This window comes from Bombina bombina, chromosome 2 (genome assembly GCF_027579735.1).
Source record: "Bombina bombina isolate aBomBom1 chromosome 2, aBomBom1.pri, whole genome shotgun sequence".
In the NCBI taxonomy this organism is placed as follows: Eukaryota; Metazoa; Chordata; class Amphibia; order Anura; family Bombinatoridae; genus Bombina; species Bombina bombina.
In genome coordinates this window covers 1,362,213,090-1,362,234,358 of record NC_069500.1, presented here as the reverse complement: position 1 = coordinate 1,362,234,358, position 21,269 = coordinate 1,362,213,090, and the positions used below count along the sequence as shown (strand labels likewise).

The window sequence follows — 21,269 nt, the reverse complement described above, 5'->3', positions numbered from 1 at the left end:
CTAAAATTAAATAACACTAGAAGACTGATGTAAAAAAATTTTTTTACAAAACTTAATATAATGTTACACCAGATAGGAATCGTGGACTGGCACTAAGGATGGAAGTAGGCACAGTATATGCTGGCAGCCTGACACACAGGCTGGCACTAATGGCAGCCTGGCTGGCCTGGCAACTAAAATGAAATAACACTAGAAGAGGACTGATGTAAAAAAATTTTTTTTTTTAAATTTACACTAATGTTGTTACACCAGATATAAGTGGTGGAAAAAAGAGCTATTAATCTGTGTCACACTATATGATGTGGGCCAGAAACACACAGGCCTGATGGAAAAAGAAATTAGATTACACTAGCTAAATGATTTAAAAAAAAAAATTGTATCTTTAAAATAATAGTAGATAAATAATAAAGCAGATATGAGTCATGGCTGGTAGGTAGGGCAGCAATTAACCACACCGCAGTATGCTGTGTAAGTCAGAAACACACAGGCCTGATAGAAAATGAAATTAGATTACACTAGCAAAATGATTTAAATTTTTTTTTTTTAAATTTAAAAAAAGGTTAAGCACATATGAATCGTGGTTGCTAGCCTAGGTAGGGCAGCAATTAACCACAGTATGCTCTGTAAGTCAGAAACACACAGGCCTGATAGAAAATAAAATTAGATTACACTAGCAAAATGATTTAAAGTTTTTTTTTTTTTATTTAAAAAAAGGTTAAGCACATATGAGTCGTGGCTGCTAGCCTAGGTAGGGCAGCAATTAACCACAGTATGCTCTGTAAGTCAGAAACACACAGGCCTGATAAAAAATAAAATTAGATTACACTAGCAAAATGATTTTAAGGTTTTTTTTTTAATTGAAAAAAATGTTAAGCACATATGAGTTGTGGCTGCTAGCCTAGGTAGGGCAGCAATTAACCACAATATGCTCTGTAAGTCAGAAACACACAGGCCTGATAGAAAATAAAATTAGATTACACTAGCAAAATGATTTAAAGGTTTTTTTTTTAATTGAAAAAAAGGTTAAGCACATATGAGTCGTGGCTGCTAGCCTAGGTAGGGCAGCAATTAAACACAGTATGCTCTGTAAGTCAGAAACACACAGGCCTGATAGAAAATGAAAATAAATTACACTAGCAAAATAATTTCAAATTTTTGTTGGTTAAATTTAAACTAATGTTAAGCAGATATCAGTGGTGGCACTAATCACAGTATATGCTGTGAGCCTCACACACAGGCTGAAAGCCAGGCAAAAGAAAGCCAGGCAAATGCAAATAAAAATACAAAGAAAAAAAAAAAAACGATTGAAATTATAGCCCTAAAAAGTGCTTTTTGGGGTGCTGTCCTTGCAGCAGAGATGAGATGAGTCCTTCAGGACTGTAGTGGACACTAAATACACTATCCAAGCTATCTATGTCCCTATTATGTCAGCAGCAGCAGCACTAAAGCTCCTCACTAAGAAAGCAAGATCGTAATGAGTCTAAAATGGCTGCTGCCAAGGAGCTGGGAGGGTCTGTGAGGGAGTGTCTGCTGCTGATTGGCTCTAATGTGTCAGAAGGCTGTGACATACAGGGTCAAAGTTTCCTCAATGATGACACATAGGGGGCGGATCGAACATCGCATATGTTCGCCCACAGCGGCGAACGCGAACAAGCTATGTTCGCAGGGAACCGTTCGCGGGCGAACAGTTCGGGACATCACTATTAACCAATAGTTAGCGAGGACACACCAATAGTGTGCATGTGTAAGTAAACACATCCCTAATTGATTAATTCACAACCCGCAATTTGTTTATTATAATCATGAATAAAAATGTAAAAAACTCAGCTGAACATTGTAATCTGAACATAGTAAACCTGCAAGTTAGTATACAGTAACAGTCATCATTTGTATATTGTAAAACACCCTATTGTGCTGTGATGACATGCAATAAGGAAACTACAGGATAGTCTAATGTTTTATGATTGCAATGCATGTAACAATATACATAGCCATTACACAGATTAATATGTGGACAGCTAATAATGTACAATCTTTCATAGATTCCCAACATAATACATACGTTCATCACAAATCCTAACCCTCCTCATCTTGAAAGATATCCAAATAGGAATTTTATATGCTTCTGAAAGAATTATTTACCATTAGAAATATGTGACGATTATTCCATAGTTCTCAAGTGATACTTACTATTTTGATTAGTAGTCATATAACGGGTGTTTGTGTGAGTAATTCGATAGGATCATTCTCATATTCTTTAAATATAATCAGAGGATATTTCTAACTGCTAAATGGACAAGTATCTGTGAGATTTGTATGATACCTGCCCCATTGTATTTGATTAAGTGCAAACTAAAATAAGATTTTTTGGGGTCTACGTGTTAAAACACTATCCGCCAAATACACATTGCATTTAACAATATTGAGCCAATCATGTCTCAATATTCCTGGAACACCCTCCACTTAACCAATGATTTGACAGTGGGCGTGTGGGCAGTGATGTCATGATCGAGAATCACCAACTGTGGCCAGTAGGAAAATTTTTAAAGTTATGATGCTCTTCTGAGGGCGTGGTCTGTTACCATGATTTGGACCTATTATGTCTAGTTTCTAATTCTAACACTCACACAGCGATATTATGTTGCTACGTCAGCTCTGCTGACCTGCATAAAGGGGGGGCGTGGTTTACTAGCGCCTACAACGTATCCCACTCGCATCTGTCACCACACCTCATATTGTTTAGCCAATGTGTGGTATATGCTTCATGTACAGAAGGCTGTGGTATACTATCACCCTTATAGTCTAGGTACCGCAATAACAGTGATTTAATAATGGTGTTAATGCTAACCTAGCTACAATTAGGTACTGTTACAAAATTTGCTAAGGTGCTCCCCCAATGGAGATATGGGGGGTAGTTATCAAGCCGTCTACTTCACCTGCCTTTGCCGGTTCAATACGCCCGCCTAAGCTCGCCTACCATCGCCGCCGCGGACCTGCAAAATTTTGCCTAAGTTATCAAAAAAGCTGTCAAAAAGCTGCGCACCAAGTAAGGGGCGATGAGCAGCGGACTGTGATAGTTATCACTCATCCGATCTTGCTGCTCTTCGGCTTTTTGACAGCTTTATTGATACCCCTGTCACTAAGCACCCACACTAACTACACTGTTCTACCCCCTATACCTGCGCCCCCGGAGCCCCCCGCAACTCAATAAAGTTATTAACCCCTAAACCGCTGCTCCTAGACCCCGCTGCAACTCTTATAAATGTATTAACCCCTAAACCGCCGCTCCCGGATACCGCCGCCACCTACATTATACCTAGTAACCCCTATCCTGCCCCCCCTATATCGCCGGCACCTATAATAAAGTTATTAACCCCTATCCTGCCCCCCTACACCTAACACCCTCTAAAATAAAGTTATTAACCCCTATCCTGCGGATCCCGGACCTCGCCGCAACTAAATAAATAGTTTAACCCCTAAACCGCCGCTCCCGGACCCCGCCACAACCTATATTAAACTTATTAACCCCTAATCTGCCCCCCCTACACCGTCGCCAACTTTAATAAATTTATTAACCCCTATCCTGCCCCCCCTACACCAATCAGCCAATCAGATTGAGCTTGCATTCTATTGGCTGATCGGAACAGCCAATAGAATGCAAGCTCAATCTGATTGGCTGATTGGATCAGCCAATCGGATTGAACTTCAATCTGATTGGCTGATTTAATCAGCCAATCAGATTTTTCCTACCTTAATTCCGATTGGCTGATAGAATCCTATCAGCCAATCGGAATTGAAGGGACGCCATCTTGGATGACGTCCCTTAAAGGAACCTTCATTCAGTCATCGGCCGTCGGGGAAGAAGGATGTTCCGCGTCAGCGGGATGAAGATGGATCCGGAAGAAAGAAGATTGAAGACGCCGCTTGGAAGATGACATCGCCCGGATGGAAGACTTCTTCAGCGCCGCCTGGACGATGACTTCATCGGATGGAAGACTTCTTCAGCGCCGCCTGGATGATGACTTCTGCCACTCCGGATCTCCTCTTCAGTTCCATCGGTGGTCGGCTGGCTGAAGACGACTCAAGGTAGGATGATCTTCAGGGGGGTAGTGTTAGGTTTATTTAAGGGGGGTTTGGGTTAGATTAGGGGTATGTGGGTGGTGGGTTTTAATGTTGGGGGTGGGGTTATATTTTTCTTTTACAGGCAAAAGAGCAGAATTCTTTGGGGCATGCCCCGCAAAAGGCCATTTTAAGGGCTGGTAAGGTAAAAGAGCTGGTAACTTTTTAATTTAGAATAGGGTAGGGCATTTTTTTATTTTGGGGGGCTTTGTTATTTTATTAGGAGGCTTAGATTAGGTGTAAGTAGCTTAAAATTGTTGTAATATTTTTTAAATGTTTGTAACTTATTTTTGTTTATTTTTTGTAACCTAGCTTTTTTTATTTTTTGTACTTTAGTTAGTTTATTTAATTGTATTTAATTGTAGTTATTTGTAGTTAATTTATTTAATTAATTTAATGATAGTGTAGTGTTAGGTTTAATTGTAACTTAGGTTAGGATTTATTTTACAGGTAATTTTGTATTTCTTTTAGCTAGGTAGTTATTAAATAGTTAATAACTATTTAATAACTATTCTAACTAGCTAAAATAAATACAAAGTTACCTGTAAAATAAATATAAATCCTAAAATAGCTACAATGTAATTATTAATTATATTGTAGCTATCTTAGGGTTTATTTTACAGGTAAGTATTTAGTTTTAAATAGGAATAATTTATTAAAGTATAGTGTAGTGTTAGGTGTAATTGTAACTTAGGTTAGTTTTGATTTTACAGGTTAATTTCTCTTTATTTTAACTAGGTAGCTATTAAATAGTTAATAACTATTTAATAGCTATTGTACCTAGTTAAAATAAATTGAAAGTTGCCTGTAAAATAAAAATAAATCCTAAGATAGCTACAATATAATTATTATTTATACTGTAGCTATATTAGGGTTTATTTTAAAGGTATTTAGTTTTATATAGGATTAATTTAGTTAATAAGAGAAATATTATTTAGATTTATTTAATTAATATTTAAGTTAGGGGGGTGTTAGGGTTAGTGTTAGACTTAGGTTTAGGGGTTAATCATTTTATTACAGTGGTGGCGGTGTAGGGGGGGCAGGATAGGGGTTAATAAATTTATTATAGGTGGCGACGGTGTAGGGGGGGCAGATTAGGGGTTAATAAGTTTAATATAGGTTGCGGCGGGGTCCGGGAGCGGCGGTTTAGGGGGTAATACATTTATTTAGTTGCGGCGTTGTAGGGGGGGCAGATTAGGGGTGTTTAGACTTGGGGTACATGTTAGGGTGTTAGGTGTAGACAGCTCTCATAGGAATCAATGGGATATCTGGCAGCAGCGAACATGAACTTTCGCTATGGTCAGACTCCCATTGAAAACCAGGTACGCTGGGCCGGAAAAGTGCCGAGCGTACCTGCTAGTTTTTTAATAAGTAGCAAAAGTAGTCAGATTGTGCCGCACTTGTGTGCGGAACATCTGGAGTGACGTAAGAATCCGGCGGATCGAAGCTTACGTCACAAAATTCTACTTTTGCCGGTATCTAGGGCTTGATAACTAAGGCGAATCAGCCTCGCCACAAATACGCTGCGGAATTCCAGCGTATTTGAGGTTGACGGCTTGATAACTAGAGGCCATGATGTGCTACTGTGAATTGAATATAATGATATCCTATAAATAAACTTAAAATCAAATGTGAATATTTTATTAATATTATAAAAATACTATGTAGATGTGTTAAAGATAATAGAAACAATATATAATCTATGTAGTGACATAATGATATGTGATAAACTAGTAGTGGTATTTAATAGTGTACATTTGTACACCTTACATAATTTATATTATTTATCTAAATAAGCACATTTTATGTGTATATGTTATATAGTCTAATTATATTATGTATCTATTGGTAGTTTGTTTGGAGAGGGTTGGTGCCTACATGAGGCCAGACGGCTTAAAAATAAAAATAAAAAAAATAAAAAAGTAGGCCCAAATGAGGCCAAGGGGGTTAGAAAGAAGGGGGAAGTGTCCGGGTGTGAGGCCCAAAGGAGGACACATGGCTGGAGGGGAACCCGTTCAGGGGAGCCCAGGTGATAAAAGCTTGAGAAGCATAAATAATAGTAAAAAAATAATAATAATAATGGGAACCCAGAAATCCCACCCAGGGCCTGATGGGCTGCGGGAGGCAGGGGAGCTAAAGGGGAGATGCCCCGATAATTATAGGAAGGCCACAGGGGGTCACAGCCTAGTAGGGTCCCCCAAAAGGGAGGGAGGCCCCCCATAGATTGTTTTTGGTCCTCCCACCCCCCTCCTCATCCTCATCCCATATTGATTTCTTTCCTCCAATCCTAGCTATGTATTCATTTTTTTTATGCATGTTCCCCTGTTATATTGGTCAGGAATTATTGTGCCCCCCCCCAGTAAGGTAAGGTAGGGTAGGGTTTTGGGTGCCACGCGGGTACCTGGGCCATGTATAACTGCCCTTCTTCTATGATAGTGCCGCAGACTTTAACCCCGGAGGGATGTCGGAGACAGGACGGCAGCGGGATTTGGGAGAGGGACATGGATTCCCTTATCATCAAGGATATCCCTAGTGACTTTGATGGTGAAGGGTTTCAGGAGGTGAGTGTCCCGGAGCTGTCTATAGCTGACCAGGTGGGGGAACTGGATGTTTTGGCCCAGCTCTTGGGGTCCATTTCACCCCCTCGGGGCTTTAACGGAGAAGGGAGGGGCAGGCACACCGCCAGGGTCAGGGGAGGGGGAGAAAGTGGGCTGACGGAGAGAGGTATATTAGATGATGTTTTTCATGTGACATTACAGGTTGGGAGCGACTGGAGGAGGGACCGGTCCCCTAGTGGGCGACGGGAGACAAGCAGGAGATGGGGCTGGTCTCGCTCATCCATCAGGAACAGATGCAGCAGGGTGTCACCCACATGGGCGCGTATCAAGCAGGCAGCCATGGACAGGAGTGGAGACAGGAGGAGAGAGCCCAGGGCCAGGAGGAGATCACCAGGAAGGCACCGGGAGTCTCTGACAAGGGAAAGGAGACGGTCTGGAAGGGCCGCGGCTGCAAGGGATTCCGGAGCTGGGGCGTCGCATAGAACCGCAGGTGAGGTGCTTAAATACATGTGTGCATCTATTAATCAGAGTGTGAGTGTGAATGAGGTGCAGAATGCATTGTTAAAGGGAGTGAGGGAGTCGGTTACGCAGGTGGAACAGTCTTGTGCAGTGACGGGCCCGGTGGGGCGTGGGGAGCCAGTGCCGCAAGCATGAGTACCCCAGTAGCGGGGGTGGCAGCGGTTGCAGTACCTGGGCCGGGGGTGGTTGGGACCGTGGGTGTAGGGGCTGAACAGGCCCCGGTGGGATGCCAGCGGGGACCCTGCAGTGAGTGGTGCGGGCAGTGCAGCAGTGAGTTCCGGGGGCGGGACCCTGAAGGTGTCAGAGGAAGCATTGCATAGGCCGTGTCTCTGTTCTATAAGCCCTTTAGGAATGCATTTAACTAATGAGGTGAAAGAAAAGATTTGGAAAAGGGAGTTCCTAGAATTGTTTTCACTTCTTCCCATGGATCAATTTGTAGAGATTAAGGAGGACCCAAAGGGTGAGCAGGGGATGAAGGAGGAGGGGGAGCATAAGAAACGGTATCGGAAGATACCGAAGATGTTCACTAACTGGTCCAGGGCTTTTTGTATCCTGGCCAGCATGATTACACAGAAGTCTCCCGACCAGGGCTCCACCCTGTTCTGATACCTGGATGAGATTTCCTCTGCCTACTGTACTTATGGGGGTATGGCCTGGTGGAGATATGACGAGCAGTTTTGTCAGCGGATAGCAGTTCATCCTGACATGAGGTGGGACGATAGGGACATGGGGATTCGGCTGGAGATTATGACTCCTTTATGAGGGGGGCAGTCCTTTTGGCCTGGTGGGAGCAGCCTCGCGGGTACAGCTGGCAGCAGTTCAGCGGTGGTCCTCCGAAAGGGCCTGTGTTTCCAGTTCAATGACGGGCAGTGTATATTCGGGTCCTCATGCAAGTATAAGCACAAATGTTCAGGATGTGGGGGGGTCCACCTCTATGCTAAATGCTTCAGGAAATGGAAGGCTGGGGTTAGAGTGGGAGCTAAAGGGGGGATGCCCCAGTTATTTTAGGAAGGCCGCAGGGGGTCGCAGCCTAGTAGGGTCTCCCAAAAGGGGGGGGAGGCCCCTTATAGATTGATTTTGGTCCTCCCACCCCCCTCCTCATCCCATATTGATTTCTTTCCTCCCATCCTAGCTATGTCCCCCTGTTATATTGGTCAGGGTTTAGTGTGTGTGCGTGTCCCGTGTAAGGTAAGGAAGGGTGCCACATGGGTAATTAGGCCATGTATAACTGCCCTTCTTCTATGATAGTGCTGCAGACTTCAATCCCGGAGGGATGTCGGAGACAGGACGGCAGCGGGATTTGGGAGAGGGACATGGATTCCCTTATCATCAAGGATATCCCTAGTGACTTTGACGGCAAGGGGTTTCAGGAGGTGAGTGTCCCAGAGCTGTCTACAGCTGGCCAGGTGGGGGATCTGGATGTTTTGGTGCAGCTCTTGGGGTCCATTTCACCCCCTCAGGGCTTTGGGGGAGAATGGAGGGGCATGCACACCGCCAGGACCAGGGGAGCAAGTGGGCATATGGAGAGAGGTGTATTAGATGATGTTTTTGATGTGACATTACAGGTTGGGAGTGACTGGAGGAGGGATCAGTCCCTTAGTGGAGACAAGCAGGACAAGCAGAGACAAGCAAGAGATGGGGCCAGTCTCGCTCATCCATCAGGAACAGATGCAGCAGGGTGTTACCCACATGGGCGCGTATCAAGCATGCAGCCATGGACAGGAGTGGAGACAGGAGGAGAGAGCCCAGGGCCAGGAGGAGATCACCAGAAAGCCACCGGAAGTCACTGATGAGGGAAAGGAGACAGTCTGGAAGGGCCAGGGCCGCAAGGGATTCCAGAGCTGGGGCGGTGCATAGAACCGGAGGTGAGGTGCCTAAATACATGTGTGCATATATTAATCAGAGGGGGAGTGTGAATGAGGTGCAGAATGCATTGTTAAAGGGATTGAGGGAGTTGGTTATGCGGTTGGAACAGTCTTGTGCAGTGACGGGCCCGGCGGGGGTGTGGGGAGCCAGTGCCGCAAGCATGAGTACTATAGGGACGGAGGTGGCAGTGGTTGCGGTACCTGGGCTGGGGGTGGCTGGGACCGTGAGTGTAGGGGCTGGACAGGCGCCCGGTGGGATGCCAGAGGGGACCCTGTGGTGAGTGGTGTGGGCAGTGCAGCAGTGAGTTCTGGGGGCGGGACCCTGAAGGTGTTAGAAGAAGTGTTGCGTAGGCCGTGTCTCTGTTCTATAGCCCCTTTAGGGTTGCATTTAACTAATGAGGTGAAAGAAAAGATTTGGAAAAGGGAGTTCCTAGAATTGTATACGCTTCTCCCCATGGATCAATTTGTAGAGATTAAGGAGGACCCAAAGGGTGAGCAAGGGAAGAAGGAGGAGGAGGAGTGTAAGAAACGGAATCGGAAGATACCGAAGATGTTCGCTAACTGGTCCAGGGCTTTTTGTATCCTGGCCAGCGTGATTACACAGAAGTCCCCCGACCAGGGCTCCGCCCTGTTCTGCTACCTGGATGAGATTTCCTCAGCCTACCATACTTATGGGGGTATGGCCTGGTGGAGATATGATGAACAGTTTTGTCAGCGGATAGCAGTTCATCCTGACATGAGGTGGGACGATAGGGACATGGGGATTTGGCTGAAGATTATGACTCCTTTATGAGGGGGCAGTCCTTTTGGCCTGGTGGGAGCAGCCTCGTGGTTACGGCCAGCAGCAGTTCAGCGGTGGCCCTCCGAAAGGGCCTGTGTTTCCAGTTCAACGATGAGCAGTGTCGATTCGGGTCCTCGTGCAAATATAAGCACAAATGTTCAGGATGTGGGGGGGTCCACCTCTATGCTAAATGCTTCAGGAAAGAGAAGGCCGGGGTTAGAGTGGGAGAAGTGGGTGTTCTGGGCTCGGACACCGGTGGACATCAGAAGGATAGTCCCGTGGCTAAGGCGATACGCTAAGGTTAGGGGAAAAGGAGGGGATGCTGAGCTGCTCTTGACAGGTTTTAGCTCGGGTTTTCTCATCCCCTTTCAGGAGGTAAAAGGGGTTGGGGTGTCTGGGAACTTGAAGTCCACCAGGGAGTTTCCAGGAGTGGTTCGGGAAAAGTTGGGGAAGGAGGTCTCCTTGGGGCAAATGGCTGGCCCCTTGAAATCCAGTCCATTACCTAACCTGTGGCTGTCCTCATTGGGGGTAGTCCCAAAAAAGGCACCGGGGCAGTTAAGAATGATTCACCACTTGTCGTAACCGAAGGCTTTTCGGTTAATGATGGTATTGACCCAGGGGCCCTTTTGGAAAAGGTGGACATAGAGTCAGCAGTTTGGTTGCTGCTGAAATAAAAGACAGATTGCCAGACTTTAACTGCATATTTATCCCCGTTGCAGAGTTTAAGACAAACAATTCTGCAGTAAGAAAATGCTGTAACTCATTTGATGATATTCTGTCAGGGTTTTTTCCCTGCTTTGTTTGCCATGTGCTGCTGGCAGCCATTTTACTCACCTCTCTTGTTGACTCTGGTGCATAATGCGTGATGCTGCTTATTTCCTGCACGCCCTTTTATGGCCAGACTGGTGTACATCATCCGTGTGAGACAAGTTGCAGTCTCTGAATTGTGATGTCATCACTTATTATTTAAAGGGTCTCTGTTCAGTATGCTTTGCCCTTGCATTGTCTCAGACCTCTTTGTGAGTTCCAGTGTATTACCTGGATGTCTGACGTCCCTCCTGGTTCCTGATCCCTGGCTTGTTCCTGACGCTTTTCTCCTTGTTCCTGATTCCGGCTCGTCTGACTACTCGCTTTGGCTCCTGACTCGGCTCGTCTGACTATTCGCTTTGGCTCCTGACTCTGCTCGTCTGACTACCAGCTCTAGTTTTGACTCCTGGCTTGTTATTTGACTTATGGACTTTTTATTATTTTTTTGTTACTAATAAAGGTGTGATTATTTTTGCACTTCTCGTCTCAGTCTGATTCCTGGCACCCTGACATTTTCTTTTTCTACAAATATAGCAGCCGGTTTCATTGTGCAGAATTGCTGTGTTAGTTGCATTTGAGATTTCTCATTTGATAAGAGATCCACAGGTATTAAATAAAACCTGATAAACAAATTTAACACAAACTTATGTTGCAAGTATCAAGCTCTTTTATTGATGTGTGCACTGCAAACTTCACTCTATAGCTGTCTAGCAAACAACACATCACATGTGTACAGTTATATATCCATATGTGCAGCAATTTCCCTGAGAGCTGCAAGACAGGCTGACATGCTACATCACATCTGCTCATGTAACAGGTCCAACATGACAACAGCAAGTAACATATTGCACATCTCTTACTTTTGGAGTAACATCCTCAGCAAAATGCAGCTAAATATAGAGGTCATCTTAACAGCACAAACTTGAGTCATATAATTCATGTCTTACAAACAGTTAGTTCCTGCAAAAGACTGTCAGAGCTACTGCTGATAACATTCCTCTTGGGATGATGCACACAACAAACACAATGCTAAATTTACACACAGGTACAATACTTCAGGATGTCCCCCTCCTAAGATTACTTGTGTATGAGTGAGGGCGTGGCCTGCTACCATTATGGAGATGAGGAAGTAACCGGGACACCAACAGTCACAGAGTCTGCTGCCAGACTGGGAGGTGTAGAGAAATAAAAACGATATATGCTGCACTTCCCAACTCCAATAAAGTAATATCACAAAAAATTAAATATTAAACTGTGAATACACAAATATGACTTGTCCCGTATAAATGGATAGAGGATAACTTTGGATAAACCCTCTTATAGGGTCCATGTTAACCCCTTACTTTCCAAACTTGCTACAATCTCTCAAAAACAATTGTTAACCATATCAGACTAATACCTATACAATTTTAAGCATCCTAATGAAAATGAATCATGGGACTGATTACAATCATTTAGAAAAGCTTATCAAATTATTTAATTTATTTATTTAAATCCCCATAGATTAAAAAGGTAGGATTTGTAACCTTTAGTATAGGATTCTGATTGGTCCCCCGCTCAGTAACAAATTAGCAAAAATAAGCATAATTTTTAATAATTAAACAGACATGAAACTCATTTTTGTTACTACTGATTCATATAGAGCATACAATTTTAAACAATTGTAACTAATTATCTAATTTGCTTAGTTCACTTTTTATCCTTTGTTGAAATGCATAGCTAGGTAGGCTCAAGAGGTGAGAGCATACTGCTGATTGGCAGCTGCACATATATACCTCTTGTCATTGGCTTACCAATGTGTTTAGCTAGCTCCCAGTATTAAATTGCTGTTCTTTCTACAGAGGCTAACAATAGAATGAAGCAAATTTGATAATAGAAGTAAACTGAAAAATTGTTTAAAATATATCTTGTATCTGAATCCTGAAAGAAGGATCTGGGGTCTCATGTCCCTTTAAATAATTCCTTATTTCCTCCCCAGACAACACAGAAGTATTAACAAATCAATTAAGTTCATGCAACTAGACATTAAATACAATACACACTAAGTAGTATAAATATAACAGACAAGTGTGATATTATTTGCATTGTGCAGTTTTGCATAACCAGACATTTCCTCCCCAGTCTCAGCTGATGTACATATTACATTGTGCAGGTGACATCAGTATCTGAGCTCTCTCAGCAACACAAAGATGCTTTATCCAACTTATCTGCTGTGTTTATTGTTGTGCTATATTCAGTGTAAGTGATTATTGTGATTATATCTTACAGATGGTTTATATTATGTTCTATTGTAGATTTGTACAGTAAATGAATAAATACAAAAATATTTTTCTACTAATAATCAGAAATATTTATTGCTTATTCTTTAGGTTCCTGTGGACAGATTGTGCTGACTCAGTCCTCAGATGTCACTGTGTCACCAGGTGAAAGTGTCACCATGACATGTAAAGCCAGTAGTAGTGTTAGCAGCAACTTACACTGGTACCAACAGAAATCAGGACAACCACCAAAGCCTCTTATCTATAGTGCAACCAGCAGAGTCACAGGGATCCCAGACAGGTTCAGCGGCACTAGGTCTGGTAATGATTTCACTTTGGCAATCAGCAGAGTGCAAGCAGAAGATGCAGCAGATTATTACTGTCAGCAGGGTTACAGCTTACCTCTCACAGTGATACAGAGCTGTACAAAAACCTTCCTCTTTTGTTTTCTAGCGTTTAGTTTTGAATGTTATTTTTTATGTGTCCTGTGTTGTAATGCACGTTATAGATCTGCTTAAATCTGCTACTTTCTGTACCATGAAAACATTGAGCTCTCACTTGCTCTGATTTGGTAAAATGTAAATGTGTTCTCAGGTGCAATGTGTGTGAATCTGTTCTAAGGGTCTGAATATGAAAAACAGGAGACACCCAGTAACAGGTTAATTACTGACAATGAAAAGGAGCTGCAGGGGCATTAGTGTCACCCACTACCCATTCTGCCGTTGTCACCTCCACTAGTAGAGTATCCTAAGCAAGACTTATGCATCTAATTCTTCTGGCACAAGTAGTCAGTTTGTATCTTGCAGCGCAACCAGTTTGTAACAGAAGCTCATCGCCCACTCTAAAGTAAGGCAGCAATGCTGAAGTCATTTAGAGCATAAGTGCTGGTGCATTTCTTTAACAGAAGTTCCCAGAATACTTGCTGACTTGTGCCTGCTGATCGGGCAGCGTGTGTCTGTTCTTGTGTTACTGCAGAGAGAGTGTAAGAAATAAAACAACTTCTACATCATCCTCTAGCTGAATCTGCTGATGGGGGAGGCAAGCGAGACAGGAAATCAGCAGCAGCAGTGGTAAAGAGCAGGCGATTTTATACAACTTTATAATGTGCTTCTGTTATCAATTTTACTTCATTCTCTTGACATCTTTTGTTGAAAAGCAGGGATGTAAGCTTAGGAGCCGGCCCATTTCTGTAGAACTCTATGGCAGCAGTTTTGCAAGATTGTTATTCATTTGCAAGAGCACTAGATGGCAGCACTACTTCCTGCCATATAGTGCTCCAGATGCCTACCTAGGTAACTCTTCAACACAAAATATCATGGAAATGAAGCAAATTTGATTAAAAAAGTAAATTGGAAACTTTTTTGTAAAATGGTTTGCTCTGTCTGAATCACAAAATAAAAAAAAAGAGTTCTAAGTCAACCAAATAGTGCTCCCTCTTGAGTGACAGCTAAATACAACGCTGCCTGAAAAAAATACATTTACACTCAATCAGCTGCACTTTTTATGTGTTTAATAAACACCTGATTTTAAGTTTTAAGTTACTTGCTACCTTTTTATCAGCACTTAACCTATATCCTGTACGCTTGGATGTTATTTACATTCCTAGACTCTGCGAGTGAGCTGAAGATATCCTATAGGCCTGTGTTTCCTGCCTCTTGAGGAGAGTTTGCCGGACAACTCTGAGGATCCGGTTTGCCTAGTCTGCACTACATTACAGTGCTATAGTATGAGTGAGTGTATATGATCCATCATCTGTCACATCTCACAGTTTACAGTATTACGCTATGTGGAGATTGTTTTTTCTTATAGAGCTTATGTTGAGTGAAACGATCCTCTGAAGTCCTTGCCGCATACACCAGAGGAGAGTTCTACCAGACAACTCTGAGGATCCGGTCTGCCTAGTCTGCACTACATTACAGTGCTATAGTATGAGTGTATATGATCCATCATCTGTCACATCTCACAGTTTACAGTATTACGCTATGTGCTATGCTATGAGATTGTTTTTTCTTATAGAGCTTATGCTGAGTGAAACGATCCTCTGAAGTCCTTGCCGCATACACCAGAGGAGAGTTATACCGGACAACTCTGAGGATCCGGCCTGCCTAGTCTGCACTACATTATAGCGCTTCATCACATGTGAGTGTATACTATCAATGATTTGTTCTATAGTATATCCTTGCTGAATTACGCTATGTGACGCCTTCTCCTTCTTTTATAGATTTGTTCTGAAGTGTACGGCCTTTTACCCTGAGGAGAGCAGCCTTTATCTGTGTGATTTTAAACACACATACATTTGGACTTAGTCATACAGTACCTATTGTATGTTACAATTTTTCTGTATTTGCATATCTATATGTTGGTTGTGTCTAGCGGTTGCACACCTGAGACCATTATATTTTGCGCATTATATTTTGCACATTATTCTATCTCAAAGTCTTAAAGTGATAGCGCCCCTATCTACATCACTGAGTGTGAATTGACAATCAGCTGCTTCCCTTAATTTGATGGTCATAATAATGGTCTAACCCTTTTCAAACCATTTTACCTCTGGCTGCAGCTTTTACTGATAAAATATATTCAATAGAGAAGCTCTGCGTGTGATTTTTTATCTCCTCCTTCAGCCTCTTGACAAGTTCTGCTTCTTCACTACCACCAAGAACCACTACACAATTTTTGAGGAAGGCGTCCACCTTGCTCAATAGAGGACTGGACAAAGCTATGACTTGACCAAGACTGGCAGTGTTTTGACTTAAAGGGACTGTCTATAACAGAATTGTTATTGTTTTAAAAGATAAATAATCCCTTTAATACCCATTCCCTAGTTTTGCATAATCAACACAGTTATATTAATATACTTTTTACCTCTGTGATTACCTTATATCTAAGCCTCTGCAAACTGCCCCCTTATTTCAGTTCTTTTGACAGACTTGCATTTTAGCCAATCAGTGCTGACTCCTAGGTAACTCCATGTGTGTGAGCACAATGTTTTCTATATGACACACATGAACTAACACCCTCTAGTGGTGGAAAAACTGCCAAAATGCATTCAGATACGAGGCGGCCTTCAAGGTCTAAGAAATTAGCATATGAGCCTACCTAGGTTTAGCTTTCAACTAAGAAAACTAAGGCCTAGACTTGGAGTTTAGCGGTAGCCGTGAAAACCAGCGTTAGAGGCTCCTAACGCTGGTTTTAAGCTAACGCCGGTATTTGGAGTCAGTCAAAAAAGGGTCTAACGCTCACTTTTCAGCCGCGACTTTTCCATACCGCAGATCCCCTTACGTCATTTGCGTATCCTATCTTTTCAATGGGATCTTCCTAACTCCAGTAATTAGAGTCGTGTCTGAAGTGAGCGTTAGAAATCTAATGACAAAACTCCAGCCGCAGAAAAAAGTCAGTAGTTAAGAGCTTTCTGGGCTAACGCCGGTTCATAAAGCTCTTAACTACTGTGCTCTAAAGTACACTAACACCCATAAACTACCTATGTACCCCTAAACCGAGGTCCCCCCACATCGCCGCCACTCGATTAAATTTTTTTAACCCCTAATCTGCCGACCGCCACCTACGTTATAGCTATGTACCCCTAATCTGCTGCCCCTAACACCGCCGACCCCTATATTATATTTATTAACCCCTAACCTGCCCCCCACAATGTCGCAGCCAGCTACCTACAATAATTAACCCCTAATCTGCCGACCGCAAAGAGCCGCCACCTACATTATAGCTATGTACCCCTAATCTGCTGCCCCTAACACTGCCGACCCCTATATTATATTTATTAACCCCTAATCTGCCCCCCTCAATGTCGCCTCCACCTGCCTACACTTAATAACCCCTAATCTGCCGAGCGGACCGCACCACTACTATAATAAAGTTATTAACCCCTAATCCGCCTCACTAACCCTATAATAAATAGTATTAACCCCTAATCTTCCCTCCCTAACATCGCCGACACCTAACTTCAATTATTAACCCCTAATCTGCCGACTGGAGCTCACCGCTATTCTAATAAATGTATTAACCCCTAAAGCTAAGTCTAACCCTAACACTAACACCCCCCTAAATTAAATATAATTTTAATCTAACGAAATTAATTAACTCTTATTAAATAAATTATTCCTATTTAAAGCTAAATACTTACCTGTAAAATAAATCCTAATATAGCTACAATATAAATTATATTTATATTATAGCTATTTTAGGATTAATATTTATTTTACAGGTAACTTTGTATTTATTTTAACCAGGAACAATAGCTATTAAATAGTTAAGAACTATTTAATAGCTAAAATAGTTAAAATAATTACAAATTTACCTGTAAAATAAATCCTAACCTAAGTTACAATTAAACCTAACACTACACTATCAATAAATTAATTAAATAAAATACCTATAATTATCTACAATTAAACCTAACACTACACTATAAATAAATAAATTAAATACAATTCCTACAAATAAATACAATGAAATAAACTAACTAAAGTACAAAAAATAAAAAAGAACTAAGTTACAAAAAATAAAAAAATATTTACAAACATTAGAAATATATTACAACAATTTTAAACTAATTACACCTACTCTAAGCCCCCTAATAAAATAACAAAGCCCCCCAAAATAAAAAAATGCCCTACCCTATTCTAAATTACTAAAGTTCAAAGCTCTTTTACCTTACCAGCCCTGAACAGGGCCCTTTGCGGGGCATGCCCCAAGAAGTTCAGCTCTTTTGCCTGTAAAAAAAACCATACAATACCCCCCCCCCAACATTACAACCCACCACCCACATACCCCTAATCTAACCCAAACCCCCCTTAAATAAACCTAACACTAAGCCCCTGAAGATCTCCCTACCTTGAGTCGTCTTCACCCAGCCGAGCCAAATTCTTCATCCAAGCGGAGCAAGAAGAGGTCCTCCATCCGGTAGAAGTCTTCATCCAAGCGGGGCAGAAGAGGTCTTCCATCCGATTGAAGTCTTCATCCAAGAGGCATCTTCTATCGTCATCCATCCGGAGCGGAGCGGCAGCATCCTGAAGACCTCCGTCGCGGAGCATCCATCCTGGCCGACGACTGAACGACGAATGACGGTACCTTTAAATTACGTCATCCAAGATGGCGTCCCTCGAATTCCGATTGGCTGATAGGATTCTATCAGCCAATCGGAATTAAGGTAGGAATATTCTGATTGGCTGATGGAATCAGCCAATCAGAATCAAGTTCAATCCAATTGGCTGATCCAATCAGCCAATCAGATTGAGCTCGCATTCTATTGGCTGTTCCGGATTGAACTTGATTCTGATTGGCTGATTCCATCAGCCAATCAGAATATTCCTACCTTAATTCCGATTGGCTGATAGAATCCTATCAGCCAATCGGAATTCGAGGGACGCCATCTTGGATGACTTCATTTAAAGGAACCGTCATTCGTCGTTCAGTCGTCGGCCAGGATGGATGTTCCGCGTCGGAGGTCTTCAGGATGCTGCCGCTCCGCTCCGGATGGATGACGATAGAAGATGCCTCTTGGATGAAGACTTCAATCGGATGGAAGACCTCTTCTGCCCCGCTTGGATGAAGACTTCTACCGGATGGAGGACCTCTTCTTGCTCCGCTTGGATGAAGAATTTGGCTCGGCTGGGTGAAGACGACTCAAGGTAGGGAGATCTTCAGGGGCTTAGTGTTAGGTTTATTTAAGGGGGGTTTGGGTTAGATTAGGGGTATGTGGGTGGTGGGTTGTAATGTTGGGGGGGGGGTATTGTATGTTTTTTTTTACAGGCAAAAGAGCTGAACTTCTTGGGGCATGCCCCGCAAAGGGCCCTGTTCAGGGCTGGTAAGGTAAAAGAGCTTTGAACTTTATTAATTTAGAATAGGGTAGGGCATTTTTTTATTTTGGGGGGCTTTTTTTATTTTATTAGGGGGCTTAGAGTAGGTGTAATTAGTTTAAAATTGTTGTAATATATTTCTAATGTTTGTAAATATTTTTTTTATTTTTTGTAACTTAGTTGTTTTTTATTTTTTGTACTTTAGTTAGTTTATTTCATTGTATTTATTTGTAGGAATTGTATTTAATTTATTTATTGATAGTGTAGTGTTAGGTTTAATTGTAGATAATTATAGGTATTTTATTTAATTAATTTATTGATAGTGTAGTGTTAGGTTTAATTGTAACTTAGGTTAGGATTTATTTTACAGGTAAATTTGTAATTATTTTAACTATTTTAGCTATTAAATAGTTCTTAAATATTTAATAGCTATTGTACCTGGTTAAAATAAATACAAAGTTACCTGTAAAATAAATATTAATCCTAAAATAGCTATAATATCATTATAATTTATATTGTAGCTATATTAGGATTTATTTTACAGGTAAGTATTTAGCTTTAAATAGGAATACTTTATTTAATAAGAGTTAATTAATTTCGTTAGATTTAAATTATATTTAACTTAGGGGGGTGTTAGTGTTAGGGTTAGACTTAGCTTTAGGGGTTAATCCATTTATTAGAATAGCGGTGAGCTCCGGTCGTCAGATTAGGGGTTAATAATTGAAGTTAGGTGTCGGCGATGTTAGGGAGGGCAGATTAGGGGTTAATACTATTTATGATAGGGTTAGTGAGGCGGATTAGGGGTTAATAACTTTATTATAGTAGCGCTCAGGTCCGCTCGGCAGATTAGGGGTTAATAAGTGTAGGCAGGTGGAGGCAACGTTGTGGGGGGCAGATTAGGGGTTAATAAATATAATATAGGGGTCGGCGGTGTTAGGGGCAGCAGATTAGGGGTACATAGGGATAATGTAAGTAGCGGCGGTTTACGGAGCGGCAGATTAGGGTTTAAAAATAATATACAGGGGTCAGCGATAGCGGGGGCGGCAGAATAGGGGTTAATAAGTGTAAGGTTAGGGCTGTTTAGACTCGGGGTTCATGTTAGAGTGTTAGGTGCAGACGTAGGAAGTGTTTCCCCATAGGAAACAATGGGGCTGCGTTAGGAGCTGAACGCGGCTTTTTTGCAGGTGTTAGGTTTTTTTTCAGCTCAAACAGCCCCATTGTTTCCTATGGGGGAATCGTGCACGAGCACGTTTTTGAGGCAGGCCGCGTCCATAAGCAACTCTGGTATCGAGAGTTGAAGTTGCGTTAAATATGCTCTACGCTCCTTTTTTGGAGCCTAACGCAGCCATTCTGTGGACTCTCAATACCAGAGTTATTTTAAAGGTGCGGCCAGAAAAAAGCCAGCGTTAGCTACGCGGGTCGTTACCGACAAAACTCTAAATCTAGCCGTAAGAGAACAAAGCACAATTGGTGATAAAAGTAAATTGGAAAAAATTACATGCCCTATCTGAATTGTGAAAGTTTATTTTGGACTAGCCTGTCCCTTTAATTCTCTGTGATATACCTAAAAGGCTTTAGGACTGCCACTAACTGACCAATCCTGATCCACTCATCTCTGTGTAATGGGCTCCCAATTCCAGCTAAAGGGACAAGAAACCCCAACATTTTCTTTCATGATTTCAGATAGAGAATACAATTTCAAACAACTTTCCAATTTACTTCTATTATCAAATTTGTTTGCTTCATTCTCTTGCTATCCATTGCTGAAGGAAAAGCACTGCACTACTAGCAGCTAGCTGAACACATATAGTTAGCCAATCACAAGAGACAAATGTGTGCAGGCACCAATCAGCAGCTAGCTCCCACTAGTGTAGGATATGTGCATATTCTTTTTCAACAAGGGATACCAAGAAAACAAAGCACATTAGAAAATAAAAGTGAATTTAAAAGCGTCTTAAAATGAAATATCTGAATCATGCAAGTTTCATTTAATAGACAGGAAGCCATAGCACAGAGGACAGACTCTTCTGCTCCAATGTTTCATCAGCTCCAAAGTCAGCTTCCAACAAGCAGTTATTTTGTCTTGCTTAAGACGGTACCGGGGCAGCACTGCCTTCTCCTGTTCCTGCCTAAGCAGGTGACTGCCTGTAACACCGCAGAAATACATAGCAGCGGTGTTTTTTGTTTTGTTTTTGTGTTTAACTGAAATGCCGTTTGGTAAAAGCAGAACAAGGAAGTCTGTATTGATATCAAATACTAAGAACATAATGGCTATGCTTATTATTAAAGGGACATGAAGCCCAAAACGTTTCCTTCATGACTTACAACTGTCACATTCATTTTTATTATCAAATTGTCTTTGTTTTCTTTGTATCTTTTTTTAAAAGCATGGAGGTAAGCTCAGGAGCATGCATGTGCCTGGAGCACTATATGGCAGCAGTTTTGCAAGAATGTTATCCATTTGCAAGAGCACTAGATTGTAGCACTATTTCCTGCCATTTAGTGCTCCAGATGCATACCTAGGTATTTATTCTATAAAGAATACC

The 21,269-nt window shown here is 42.0% G+C and overlaps 1 gene segment (V, D, J or C); it reads left to right on the top strand.

Annotated features, from left to right (window-relative positions):
* The first annotated feature begins 12,822 nt into the window (after positions 1–12,822).
* Positions 12,823–13,605, top strand: LOC128647540 (immunoglobulin kappa variable 3-15-like). The segment is given in 3 exon segments: positions 12,823–12,887; positions 13,019–13,330; positions 13,529–13,605. Coding segments are annotated over 3 exon segments (438 nt in total).
* The last annotated feature ends 7,664 nt before the right edge of the window (positions 13,606–21,269 follow it).